General features: G+C 44.4%; 1 protein-coding gene across 4 annotated transcripts in view; it reads left to right on the top strand.

Annotated features, from left to right (window-relative positions):
• The window catches only part of LOC115174734 (protein enabled homolog), a 146,661-nt gene that overhangs the window by 34,483 nt on the left and 99,367 nt on the right, over nucleotides 1-12,811 (top strand). The window contains exon 1 of one of the 4 annotated variants that reach the window (XM_029733549.1): nucleotides 8,316-8,376. The exons of 2 other annotated variants lie outside the window; for them this stretch is intronic. In XM_029733549.1, the coding sequence (XP_029589409.1) occupies nucleotides 8,363-8,376 (14 nt within the window). In that variant the 5' untranslated portion in view covers nucleotides 8,316-8,362. Of the gene's footprint in view, nucleotides 1-8,315; nucleotides 8,377-12,811 lie in introns of those variants that run through there. One more of the 4 variants, XM_029733553.1, reaches the window with a different exon arrangement.

Here is a 12,811-nt window from a genome sequence, read left to right as displayed (position 1 = left end):
ATACCCAGATTTGTATTTTTATCACTAATATCCTCTTTTTTTTTTTTGTTGAATCAATTCAGATATAGTTGATGTCTGGTTAGAACGTAGAACGTAGTATTTCTCCTGTGATGTGACAGGAGCATTCAGCTGCTTGCTGCTGGAAGTCTATATTTATTGATGCCCACTCAGAACCAGTTCATTAAAATCCCTTTAGTTAAGTCATACCCTGGGGTGTGTTAATGTATATGTACTATAAATATGGATGTTCAGCCATGTGTGTGTGCTATATATTTATTTATTTACATTGGTGTACAGTACATTGAGACAAATGTGTTTTGTGTGTTCTGTTTACCATCTGTGTGCTATGCTGTTCTACAAAACAAGTTTATCAGTAGTCTCCACTGGGTTGGTGGAATCAATTGGACTTAATGGCCGTAACTGTTTTTTTTTTTCTCTCTCCCCTGATGGTCATTTTCCTAACCAGCTGTACTAGAGATCCTCTTCTGCTTCCAGATGCAGTTACAGTACATTGGACACATTGCCATATGCTATGGCAGGAACCCATGGAGTTGGGGTGGTAGGGCTGTTTTATCAAGAGTTAAAAGGAGATACTTTAGGTCATGTGGACACCTGCTCGTCAAACATCTCATTCCAAAATGATGGGCATTAATATGGAGTTGTTCCTCCCCTTTGCTGCTCTAACAGCCTCCACTCTTCTGGGAAGGCTTTCCACTAGATGTTGGAACATTGCTGCAGGGACCTGCTTCCATTCAGCCGCAAGAGCATTAGTGAGGTTGGGCCCTGACGTTGGACGATTTAGGCCTGGCTTGCAGTCGGCGTTCTAATTCATTCCACAGGTGTTCGATGGGGTTGAGGACAGGGCTCTGTGCAGGCCAGTCAAGTTCTTCCACACCGATCTCAACAAACCATTTCTGTATGGACCTCTCACGAGGGTATTGTCATGCTGTAACAGGAAAGGGCCTTACTCAAACTGTTTGGCACAAAGTTGGAAGCACAATCATCACTGTAGCGTTAAGATCTCCCTTCACTGGAACTAAGGGGCCTAGCCTGACCCATGAAAAACATCCCCAGACCATTATTTCCCCTCCACCAAACTTTGCAGTTGGCACTATGCATTGGGGCAGGTAGCGTTCTCCTAGCATCCGACAAACCGAGAGTCATCCGTCGGACTGCCAGATGGTGAAGCGTGATTTATCACTCCAAAGAACACGTTTCCACTGAGTCCATTGGTGGCGAGCTTTACACCACTCCAGTCGACGCTTAGCATTGCATGTTGATCTTAGGCTTGTAGGCTTTTATGCGCTATGCGCTTCAGCTCTCTGTGGTTGTATGAACTTGTGTGGCCTACCACTTTGCGGCTGAGCCGTTGTTGCTCCTAGACGTTTCCATGTCACAATAACAGCAGGGCAGAAATTTGACAAACTGACTTGTTGGAAAGGTGGCATCCTATGATGGTGCCACGTTGAAAGTCACTAAGCTCTTCAGTAAGGCCATTATAGTGCCAATGTTTGTTTATGGAGATTGCATGGTTGTGTGCTCAATTTTAAGCACCTGTCCGCAACGGGTGTGTCTGAAATGGCCAAATCCACCAATTTCAAGTGGTGTCCACATACTTTTTGTGTATATAGTGAATATCAACATAGTTTTATGGTGCCGGTGTGACAGGTATTGCATTGACATTTGGTTGTTAGGTGACTTTGGTTGTTTCTCTTCATGGCCCCGCCCTAGGGAGAAGATTGGGGCTTTTTACAACAGTCACCTGTCTCAAACTATCTCTGGCTCATGACAACAGCACCCAGCAACAATGACATCATTGTTCAGACTATGGTTGGTGAGAATACAACAACAACATCAGGAGTTAGATATTGAGCTGAAAGTTAGCACTTCTCCCATTTTTTCTTTTTTTGTATTCGGCTCATACAACGAATCCAAGTAACTTCGTATGTTGTTCTGGAGATGTGTGGATTAGGTAGTAGTCTTGTCCACTAGCCGGCTCTTCAGAAATTAGCCTGGGGATGAGGTTAGGTAGCCATGGCATTAAAACAATAAGCCTTCTCTTTATATCGGGTGAAGTTTCCTAACCACCTTCATCATTCTGACAGTTCCCATGCATAGGTAGCAGAGCTAGCGCGTTGGCTAATGTTAGTGGGAATCACTCAGCGGGTTTTGTTGGGTGACACATCTGTGCACATAGCTGTCACCTTGCCTCATTTTTGTCAGGATGGATGGATGAGTAAACTATGTTACTTTTCAAGTCTGTTTCGTCGGGCAACCTTGTCAAAAAAGGAAGGTTATTGCTGGAATGACAGACAAGTCTTTCTTGCACACCACACCTGCTGTTGAACACATTTTGTGTATTTCTTTGTTGTTGCCTTTTGCTGTATGTGTTGTCCTGTAAAATGATCCAGAGAACAGGGTATGTCTCACAAGGTCTCTAGGACAAAAACTACTTCCTGCTCTTCTTGGTCAAAGGTTGGAAATCCGAGTCGGCATGATAAACTGTGTACCCAGGCTAGGATTCCCTATTGTTGTAAGTCTGACTGCTACCCTCCGTCTCCTTTTGCCATCAAAGCAGTTTCAATTACACGTGTCATTTCATATAGCTGTCCATCGTCACAGTCCAGCTGCTGGTGAATAACCTGTGTGTGAAGTCCCATCTGTATCCTCCATCCTCTGATCAGTGTAAGAGAAGGCGTTACTGATTTATTTATTTTTTGTCTTGTAGGGATTTTGATATTTATCCTTGTGTTCAGTATCTGTCACTGTTTGAGAGTTGCCCTTCATGCTGATCCATGATCAGTTTTACTTAGGTTATAGCCCTGATGGTGACTTGTTGTGATCATATGTCTACTGAGCTGGATGTCAGAGATATTTTACCTGCTCTATTAGGTGGTTGGACACAGACCGTAGCCATCCGAGGAAAGTCTTTGCATACTGTACGCCTATACACCGCACAACCATACCATCTGTGGTGAGGATCCTAAACCATTTCATATTAACACTATAACTCATCAACATGCAGCACTTGCAGCTGCAAATTCCACCAGTCTCCCAAGACTCAAGCACCACACACATTTTTGGAAAATCCTCACACCCCCCTACGTACCTCTATTTGACATCGAAATGTAAAACCATTGCAGCACGACTGTAGCCTGGCTGACGCTACCCACGTGCCTCACAGCAGAGGGAGAGTGTGACCACACTGGTCTGGAAAGGAGGCTGTTTGATTGGTTCTCTCAAATATCTTTTTTTTTACTTGGGGGTTGAGACCTCTCATTGTTTGGATTTGAAAATCCAACCGTTGTGATGGAAGTGGGCGGTGCTCAGGGGCTCTGCATGTTTGAGTGAGAAAGACATGGAGAACCAAACAGTAAAAGCACAGCCCACTTTGTCAATGCATTGCGCCAACAACATCAAAGAGTCATTCCAGACTCTGAAGTCAGGAGAACTTTGAGAGTTCGGTGTTAGCCAGACTAGCATGACTGTCTGCAGTGTGGTAAAAGTCATCTGGTGGAGCAGGGAGTCTTTTCCATGTGTTGGCTATCCATTACCTCTGTCTGGGCCTGTGACAGCCTTAATACTTGGAACAGTGTTACTAACACAGCTTGCCTTGGGAGGCTCCTTTTAAAGCCCAGCCTTGGCAAAACGTCTACCTCTTACTTTCGTCACTCACGTTCTATCTTGAGCTCTCACTCAACCTCTCAAGTCCTTTTTGAGTTTCCTCAACTCTTTCTGATCCCTCTTTTTATTCTGTTGTCCTTTCTTCCAGCTTCTCTCCTTTTACTGTCTGTGCCTGTCCCTTTTTCTTCTCCGTCTCCCTTTGTCCCTTCCCTTCTCTCTGGTTAAGATGTCCTGTAGTGCAGTGACAGTGCAGGTGTCAGGAGCTCGTCATCAGTGATTTACTCCGCTGATTTCAGTGGAGCTGGAGCTCAATATAGTCTCCTACAAAGTCTCCTCTTTGTCGGGTAGGCCTGGGCTTCAAGGGGGCGTAGAGTCTGTTACACTGCAGCAGGGTTACTTTCGCCACCAGCGCACGGACGCTAACCCAGTTATGTTTAACAGCTGTCTGTACTGTAACACAATCCCCCCTCTCCTCCCTCCTCCCCATCGCATTGTTTCTTCCTCCTGGTCGTGACTTGGTCTGCTGCACTTATCTCCTAAGGCCCCTGGACACCTGGCGCATCTCATCTGATATATAATTAATAGTCCTGACGCTTCGAAGTCAGTGATGCCATGATGCAGCGCGTTGCCTGGCAAAGTCAATTAAAGGCAAAAGACTGCCCAACACTTACTTGATTCCCCCTTTTTCTCACTATTTTTCCCCCTACTGTTTTTGTTATTCAGACCTGGATCCCACAATGCTCGGAAGTGCTGCCGCACATGACTGTTTTTGCCAGTGTGATCTGAATAGAGGCTGATTTTACTTGTCTGTGCAGATAAAACTGCTGGGAAAGAGAAGAGCCTTTGGGCAGCTGGGTGTCGTCCTTAGTTTAGCAGCGAAGGGCAAATGTATTCATCGCACTCTGTAGTTTTCCCCTTGTTCTCTTTGTTGTACGTTTTCTTCTGAACTGCCTCGGCTGCCTGTCTCTGACCAGACTCAGCCGTGACCTTTTTACCCTCCCATGAGGGCAGAAAAGTGGTGATGTACTCCTTAATGATGTAATTGACTCATTCTGCTCTTTGTTTCTCTGCTTTCATCCACACATGCTCAGATGCTGGACGGATAACGGGGAGGATAGACTGAGCCCTCTACAGTTAGATTAAAGGGGAGGATACTGTATAGCAGTTCTGATTTATGTCCCCTCAGTGGTATAGGGTTAAAGGGCTTCTTAAAACCTGCGTTTTCCTGGCATTCTGATTTTATGTAGTCATGGGGCAGCTGGAATGGGTAGAGGTGATCTAAGCAGGGTATTTGTTAGGGCTGGGAATTGCCAGTGACCTCCCAATAAGAAATGATGATGATGATACTATACAGGGCATTTGGGAAGTATTCAGACCTGTTGACTTTTTCTACATTTTGTTACATTACAGCCTTTTTCTAAAATGGATTAAATAAAAAAATAAAAAATCCTCATCTAGCTACACACAATACCCCATAATGACAAAGCAAAAAGAGGTTTTTAAACATTTTTGCACATTTATTTACGTAAGTATTCAGACCCTTTGCTATGAGACTTGAAACTGAGGTCAGGTGCATCCTGTTTCCATTGATCATCCTTGAGATGTTTCTACAACTTGATTGTAGTCCACCCGTGGTAAATTCAATTGATGGGACATGATCTGGAAAGGCGCACACCTGTCTATATAAGGTCCCACAGTTGACACTGCATGTCAGAGCAAAAACCAAGCCATGAGGTCGAAGGAATTGTCCGTAGAGCTCTGAGACAGGATTGTGTCGAGGCACAGATCTGGGGAAGGGTACCAAAAAGTCTCTGCAGCATTGAAGGTCCCTAAGAAGACAGTGGCCTCCATCATTCTTAAATGGAAGAAGTTTAGAACCACCAAGACTCTTCCTAGAGCTTGCCACCCGGCTAAACTGAGCAATCGGGGGAGAAGGGCATTGGTCGGGAAGGTGACCAAGAACCTGATGGTCACTCTGACAGAGCTCCTGAGTTCTTCTGTGGAGATGGGAGATTATCTGGTCTGATGAAACCAAGATTGAACTCTTTGGCCTGAATGCCAAGCGTCACGCCTGGAGGCATGATGTTTTTCAGCGGCAGGGACTGGGAGACTAGTCAGGATCGAGGGAAAGGTGAACGGAGCAAAGTACAGAGATCTTTGCTCGGGTGGGGCTTGCGGGCATGCGTCCTCTGTCTGGGGGACTTGCGGGTGGGGGGGTTGTCTGGGGGGGCTTGCGGGCGGGCGCGCGCGCAGGCGCGCTCTCTCTCTGTCTGGGGGGTGGGAGAGTGGGCTCTGTCTGGGGGGTGGGCGAGAATGGGCTCTGTCTGGGGGGGTGGGCGAGGGATCGCACGCACACTCTCTCTGGCGCACTCGCTTGCCCTCAACGGTGGAGAGATGGCTCTGAGTCACCTGCCAACCAAACCCCACCTGTGGTGACATTTAATACAAAATGAGCAGAGAGAGGGGAAATGGAGTGGAGAGGGAGAGCAGAATCTCCTCACGTGGTCGGTCTGGCTTGACTAGCTTGAGGGGCTTGGCATTACACAGCTGGATACCTTTTCCTGCGGTCTATGGCAGTGGTTGTGGTACGAAACATATGCATCTGTGCTCTAATGTTGATTTTGGTCAAGTTCCATTTTGTGCCATTATGTGCCAGTTAGTGTCTCCAATGTGTTCTCATTACGTGTACTATAAAGTTTATCCCACCAGCAGTGTGTGTTTTCCTCTGTGAGTGCTGCTCCTAATTGAATTCTACAGCTCTTAATGTGAGAGCAGTGACAGCTCTTGACTTGCGGGTTCCTGAACGTGGGACGAATAGCTCTCATGTAAGTGCTTTTATCCGACAATACAATTAATTCTCAGGGCAGATATATTTTTCTAAACTGAGGTTTTATGCCTTTTTATTGTGTTGTGCATATTTCCATTATACTATCCCGATGAGAATACATCAACAGGTAAACAGAGGCGTTGTCATAATGTAAATGATGTAAATTCTTCTTTAGTATGTGAACAGTCTGTGCTGCTCAGTGATTTTAGTCATCCATAGTGAGATGAGTCTTGTTGATGAGGTATTGAAATGTTTCTGTCCAATCAGGGGTTCCGTAGTCATCACCTACAGTGAGGGGGAAAAAGTATTTGATCGCCTGCTGATTTTGTGCGTTTGCCCACTGACAAAGAAATGATCAGTCTATAATTTTAATGGTAGGTTTATTTGAACAGTGAGAGACAGAATAACAACAACAAAAATCCAGAAAAATGCAAAATCAGCAGGGGATCAAATACTTTTCCCTCACTGTATATAATTAATACAAGTGTTTATGGGTTCATGAATGAGGTGGGGTCCTGATTATGCCCATGCATCTGCAGGGGCAGCCCTGCTCTGCCTGTTACTGACTGTGTCCTTGCAGTTGACCTGTTGTTACTCACTCCTGTTCCCATGGAAAACCAACCGCCGCTTCACATGCAGTGAGTTCTGGAATTACTCCTCTCGCTACCGCCCACCGTTGCCACACACCAGGACCAGAATGCATCTGTTCTATCAGCCCTTCTGGAAGGTGAAAGTAGTAGAATTGGAGGTGGAGTCGGTAACCTCTCTAAAGGTTAGTCTAAGATTAGGATTATGGGTCTGGTAATCTGACCCTAAATATGTGGTAAAGGACAACTTTGACCTCAAGATGATACAGTGACTCTGTGAGAGTGGTTGGTTTCTATGGTTTCATCAGCCAGGGTTGTAGGGGCTATCACGTGGTTAATCCTATCTCACTGTGCTGAGTGACTGCTGATAAAAAGCATGGACCAGCCAGTACAGGAGGGGTCTGTGTGTGTCCAGATGAATGTTGTTGGCTGAAGGTTGTGTGTGGGAGAGTGTCAGCTCAAGGGTGTGTGTTGACGAACCTGTCATCAGGACCCCAGGAGCAATGCCATACCCTCAGTGCTCTTTCCATACTGTACATGAAAACTGTTACATAAGCACTGCTGATTCTGGTCAGATCCATTCATTCTCAGACAATAGGTCCTCTTTTTAGTTTTAGAATCATCACCTGCAGAAAGGGAGACTTCCTTCTGTCAACGTTTTGTGTCATAACTCCACGGCAATGCCTGGTTAAGCCTCGTTAATACGCTCCGAAACACTGCTAATTCTGCCTGGTTATTATGATAAGTCTATATTGGAGGGAGACAGATGAGGGCGGTGGACGATGAGGAGGAGAAGAAAGCTCTGCTGAACTGAGGCCAGCTATAAACACGTGTGTGTGTGTGTGTGTGTGTGTGTGTGCGCAGTGATTTCATCTTCTCCAAACATGATCTTCCTTTAACAACTGTCTGCCTGCAAGGTGAGGTGAGGGGTGGGGTGAGAGCCTGTTGCTAGGTTACCCCTCCACCACTGTGAGAAGCCGGATTCCGCATCAGCAGCCGTTCACATCAGTGCTAGGCTAGCATGGAGCAGCAGCATCGCTGACTCGCAGCACCCGTCCAGCGCTTCATCATGAGTCACTGATTACTTTTTAAGAAGGGGGCAACATGAATCTGAGAGGGTGGTAGAGAGAAAGGTGGACGGTGGGACGGACTGCACCGCTCTGAGTCTGGCAGCAGTAACGGCGAACGCTGAGCTAAGGGGAGCGTTGAGGAGGAGGAGGAGGGAGGGGGGGGCTGGGGGAGAGCCATGCAGCTCCACACCTCCACACACCGCAAGGCTTCTAGCTTCATCCTTAATGAAAGATCATGCTGCTTGTCTTCCAAAATGGACATATACCGGTAGGTACTGTAGCCTGCCTACCTTCTGTACTGTATAGTCTAATATAGTACTAGATTCCTCCTCTCTCTACGTTGGAGAATCTTTTTGGGGTTTTCTCTCAGTACAGAATGTGCCCTGCAGTCATGTCTTCTTCATCAAATAAACTGTTGCATATTATTCAAGCAGAGCCTCCAGGCTTGTGGCATCTTAAACACAGCTTGAAGGGTTGGACAGGAACGGTTTCACATGAAGCCTTGGTCTATGAAATAGGTAAAGAGTTTGGTCTATTAATATCTAAATTGTTCCGTTATTCTTCTGGTATGACGTTATATATATTTCCTGACGCGGATGTTCATGTTACAATAAGTGGTTCTCAGATGCTGCTGTTTGTATGCTCATTGTATCATTCTCCTGCCTAGCTCCCCAACGAGCAGTAGACATGTACACTACTTAGTCTAGCTGCCGGAACATTAAGCAAGCCATAAACATCAAGTTAAGCAAAGGAGAATCTTCATCAAATATTAATATCAGTTCCTTCACATATCTGCTCTATGTGCACTGAGCGTATTTAGCCTCTGCCTACTGGGGGCTGAAGCAAAATCATAATTTCAAACGGCATATACAGTACCAGTCAAAAGTTTGGACACCTACTCATTCCAGGGGTTTTCTTTATTTTTACTATTTTCTATGTTGTAGAATAATAGTGAAGACCTCAGAACTATGAAATAACACATGACGTGACATTAATCTGATGACTGTTATATATCAAATCAACTAACTAGGTTTAATTTTTACTCAAATGAATCATTTAACAACTCATTAGGATTTGTGGCACCACGGAAGAAGTTGTTTAACTTGTTGAGGACAGACGTTCCGCCTGCGGAACCCTGTTCCGCCTGCGGAACCCCTAGCCAACAGCCAATGGCATCGCACGGCGCGAAATACAAAGCCAACTAAAATACCAGAATTCAATTTTCTCAAACAATCAACTATTTTACACCATTTTAAAGATAAAGACTCTCGTTAATCTAACCACATTGTCCGATTTTAAAAAGGCTTTACAGCGAAAGCAAAACATTAGATTATGTTAGGAGAGTACATAGACACAAATAATCACACAGCCATTTTCCAAGCAAGCATATATGTCACATAAACCCAATCCACAGCTAAATGCAGCACTAACCTTTGATGATCTTCATCAGATGACACTCCTAGGACATTATGTTATACAATACATGCATGTTTTGTTCAATCAAGTTCATATTTATATCAAAAACCAGCTTTTTACATTAGCATGTGATGTTCAGAACTAGCATACCTACCGCAAACTTCCGGTGAATTTACTAAATTACTCATAATAAACGTTGACAAAATACATAACAATTATTTTAAGAATTATAGATACAGAACTCCTTTATGCAATCGCTATGTCCGATTTTAAAATAGCTTTTCGGCGAAAGCACATTTTGCAATATTCTGAGTACATAGCTCGGCCATCACGGCTAGCTAATTTGACATCCGCCAACTTCGGGGTCACCTAAACTCAGAATTACTATTAGAAAAATTGGATTACCTTTGCTGTTCTTCATAAGAATGCACTCCCAGGACTTCTACTTAAACAACAAATGTTGTTTTGGTTCTAAATAATCCATAGTTGTATCCAAATACCTCCGTTTTGTTTGTGCGTTCAGGTCACTATCCGAAGGGTAACGCGCGAGCGCATTTCGTGACAAAAAATGTAGAAATATTCCATTACCGTACTTAGAAGCATGTCAAACGCTGTTTAAAATCAATTTTTCTGCTATTTTTCTCATAAAATAGCGATAATATTCCAACCGGGCAACGTTGTATTCATTCAAAGGCTGAAAGAAAAAAATTGAGAAGTCTCGTGAATGCGCATCTCCAGTCTCACTGTCCCCAGGCTGACCACTTACAAACTCTGCTGCTGTACTTTGCCCAGAGACAGCAGACACCCCATTCCACTTTCTGGCGGCTTTAGAGAGCCAATGGAAGCCTTAGAAAGTGTCACGTTACAGCACAGATGCTGTAATGTCGATAGAGATGCAACAGAAGGACAACAAATTGTCAGACAGGGCACTTCCTGTATGGAATCTTCTCAGGTTTTGGCCTGCCATATGAGTTCTGTTATACTCACAGACACCATTCAAACAGTTTTAGAAACTTTAGGGTGTTTTCTATCCAAATCTACTAATTATATGCATATTCTAGTTTCTGGGCAGGAGTAGTAACCAGATTAAATCGGGTACGTTTTTATCCGGCCGTGAAAATACTGCCCCCTATCCCAAAGAAGTTACCATCTCCCGAATTAAACTCTAGATTATATATATTGATAAGTATTAATCATTACCTCATATTGGTCTCATAATTAGTATACTCATTGCATCTGCACAAACCACAGCTTTACTGATCATTCCGTACCCCACACACTGATTTCATTATTTACAAACGAAATGATCACACAGGATATACACACACACACACACACGGTATAGGTTATTGATTAGAAACTTAATACGATCAAAACAGGTTCCTAGCGGACTAACATGACTGCTTGTTTAACAGGAGTGTGGAGTGGGGGAAAAGGGAGAAAGAACACTTGTACACTTGAAACTTCGCTCACAGTAATCATAATACTTTACCCCTGAACCGCCGCCCGTTTGGACTAAGAGATAATGAATGTATTTATGTGTTTGAATGTCTTCCTTCTATGTTTCTCTGTTGGACCCAGGCCTTTGTGGAAAAGGTTCTGTTATGCCTTCTCCCGAGCTCTTAAGTGTAAGGCTCTGATTTATCTACAAGAGGTCACAATGTCCTCCTTAGTTGTCCGTGGCTTCAATGCCTTGTCCTGTAGTCTGAAGCAGAACTAACAGGATGGTGTTTACTTTCACTCGTTCTGGAAGAGTGGTCCTCTGAAGACCGCTAATCAGCCGTGTCAATGATCCCCAGTGGGGTGATAAGAGCAGTGTAGTAGACAATGGTTTGAAGAGAATAACAGGATGGTCCTTCTTAAAATCGCTTTCTTAGATACAGTACTTAGAACAGCTACTCAGCCGTAACATTGATTGTTAGAGGCTACTTTGTTTTCACCTCGTGTTGATTTTCAGGGTTGTAACCAATGGAGACCGACGCTGCAGCTAGAGTCCTTCTGGTCTGATATGTTAATTCTCAACTCATCCTTTATATTCTGGTAAAAAGAAGGCTTTCTGTCATGCTAACACACTCTCTGAGCTCCCTCGGGCGTGGCTACTCACGGAGGCAAAGTATCATCAAAACTATGATCTCGTTAGAAAACTAAAATCGCATTCCTATCTTAACAAAAATGCTCTCATTGTCTTTATTTCCGACGCAACGTAAAGGATGAAAACCTGACATGTATAGTGTTCAAGGAACAATATTTTTGTTATAACGTTGAAATAAATGTTTCATGAAATCACAAAATAGACATCAGTTTTCCATAGACCATCTCTCATCATTCCCCACATTCGGATGTTAGGAATATTGTTCCAGTGTCCGGCCGTGATTGGGAGTCCCATAGGGCGGCGCGCAATTAGTCCAGCGTTGTCTGGGTTTGACCGGTGTAGGCCGTCCTTGTAAATAAGAATTTGTTCTTAACTGACTTGCCTAGTTAAATATAAAATTGGGGACAAAGTCACATTCCAATCACCAATACTAATTCTAACCAATACTGCGCGGAAGAGTCCAGTCCATCATTAATTTAAGACCTGTAGGTCAGTCAATCCGTAAAATGTCAAGTACTTTGAAAGTTTCTTCAAGGGCAGTCGCAAAAACCATCAACCACTATGATGAAACTGGCTCTCATGAGGACCGCCACAGGAAAGGAAGACCCAGAGTTACCTCTGCTGCAGAGGATGAGCTCATTAGAGTTTCCAGCCTCAGAAATTGCAGCCCAATGAATTGGGTTCAAATAACATACACATCTCAACATCAACTGTTCAGAGGAGACTGTGTGAATCAGGACTTCATGGTCGAAATGCTGCAAAGAAACCTCTACTAAAGGACACCAATAAGAAGAAGAGACTTGCTTGGGCTAAGAAACACGAGCAATGGACAGTAGACCGGTGGACATCTGTCCTTTTGGGTTCCAACCACCGTGTTTTTGTGAGACGCAGAGTAGGTGAATGGATGATCTCTGCATATGTATTTCCCACCGCGAAGCATGGATGTTGAGTAACAACACAAACAACGTGGCCAGTCAACCCTGAGACAACCAATGGTGTCCAGCCAGTTCCCATGCAGCCCAACAGGGCCTGTTCTGTTAGCCAAGGGGGTGGTGGTAGATTGATGGCTGTGTTCCATATGAAATCCTCTCTGTGACTGGCTGAATGGCAGCCCACAGTGCCCAGTAGGGTAAAACATCTCCAGAGGAGGAACTGGTCCAAGTTAGCACTAACCTGCCACTTTCTCACTGCCCCG

The sequence above is a fragment of the Salmo trutta genome, chromosome 35 (assembly GCF_901001165.1).
Source record: "Salmo trutta chromosome 35, fSalTru1.1, whole genome shotgun sequence".
Taxonomy (NCBI): domain Eukaryota; kingdom Metazoa; phylum Chordata; class Actinopteri; order Salmoniformes; family Salmonidae; genus Salmo; species Salmo trutta.
The sequence above is the reverse complement of the archived record's forward strand: the minus strand, read 5'-3'. Positions and strand labels throughout refer to the sequence as shown.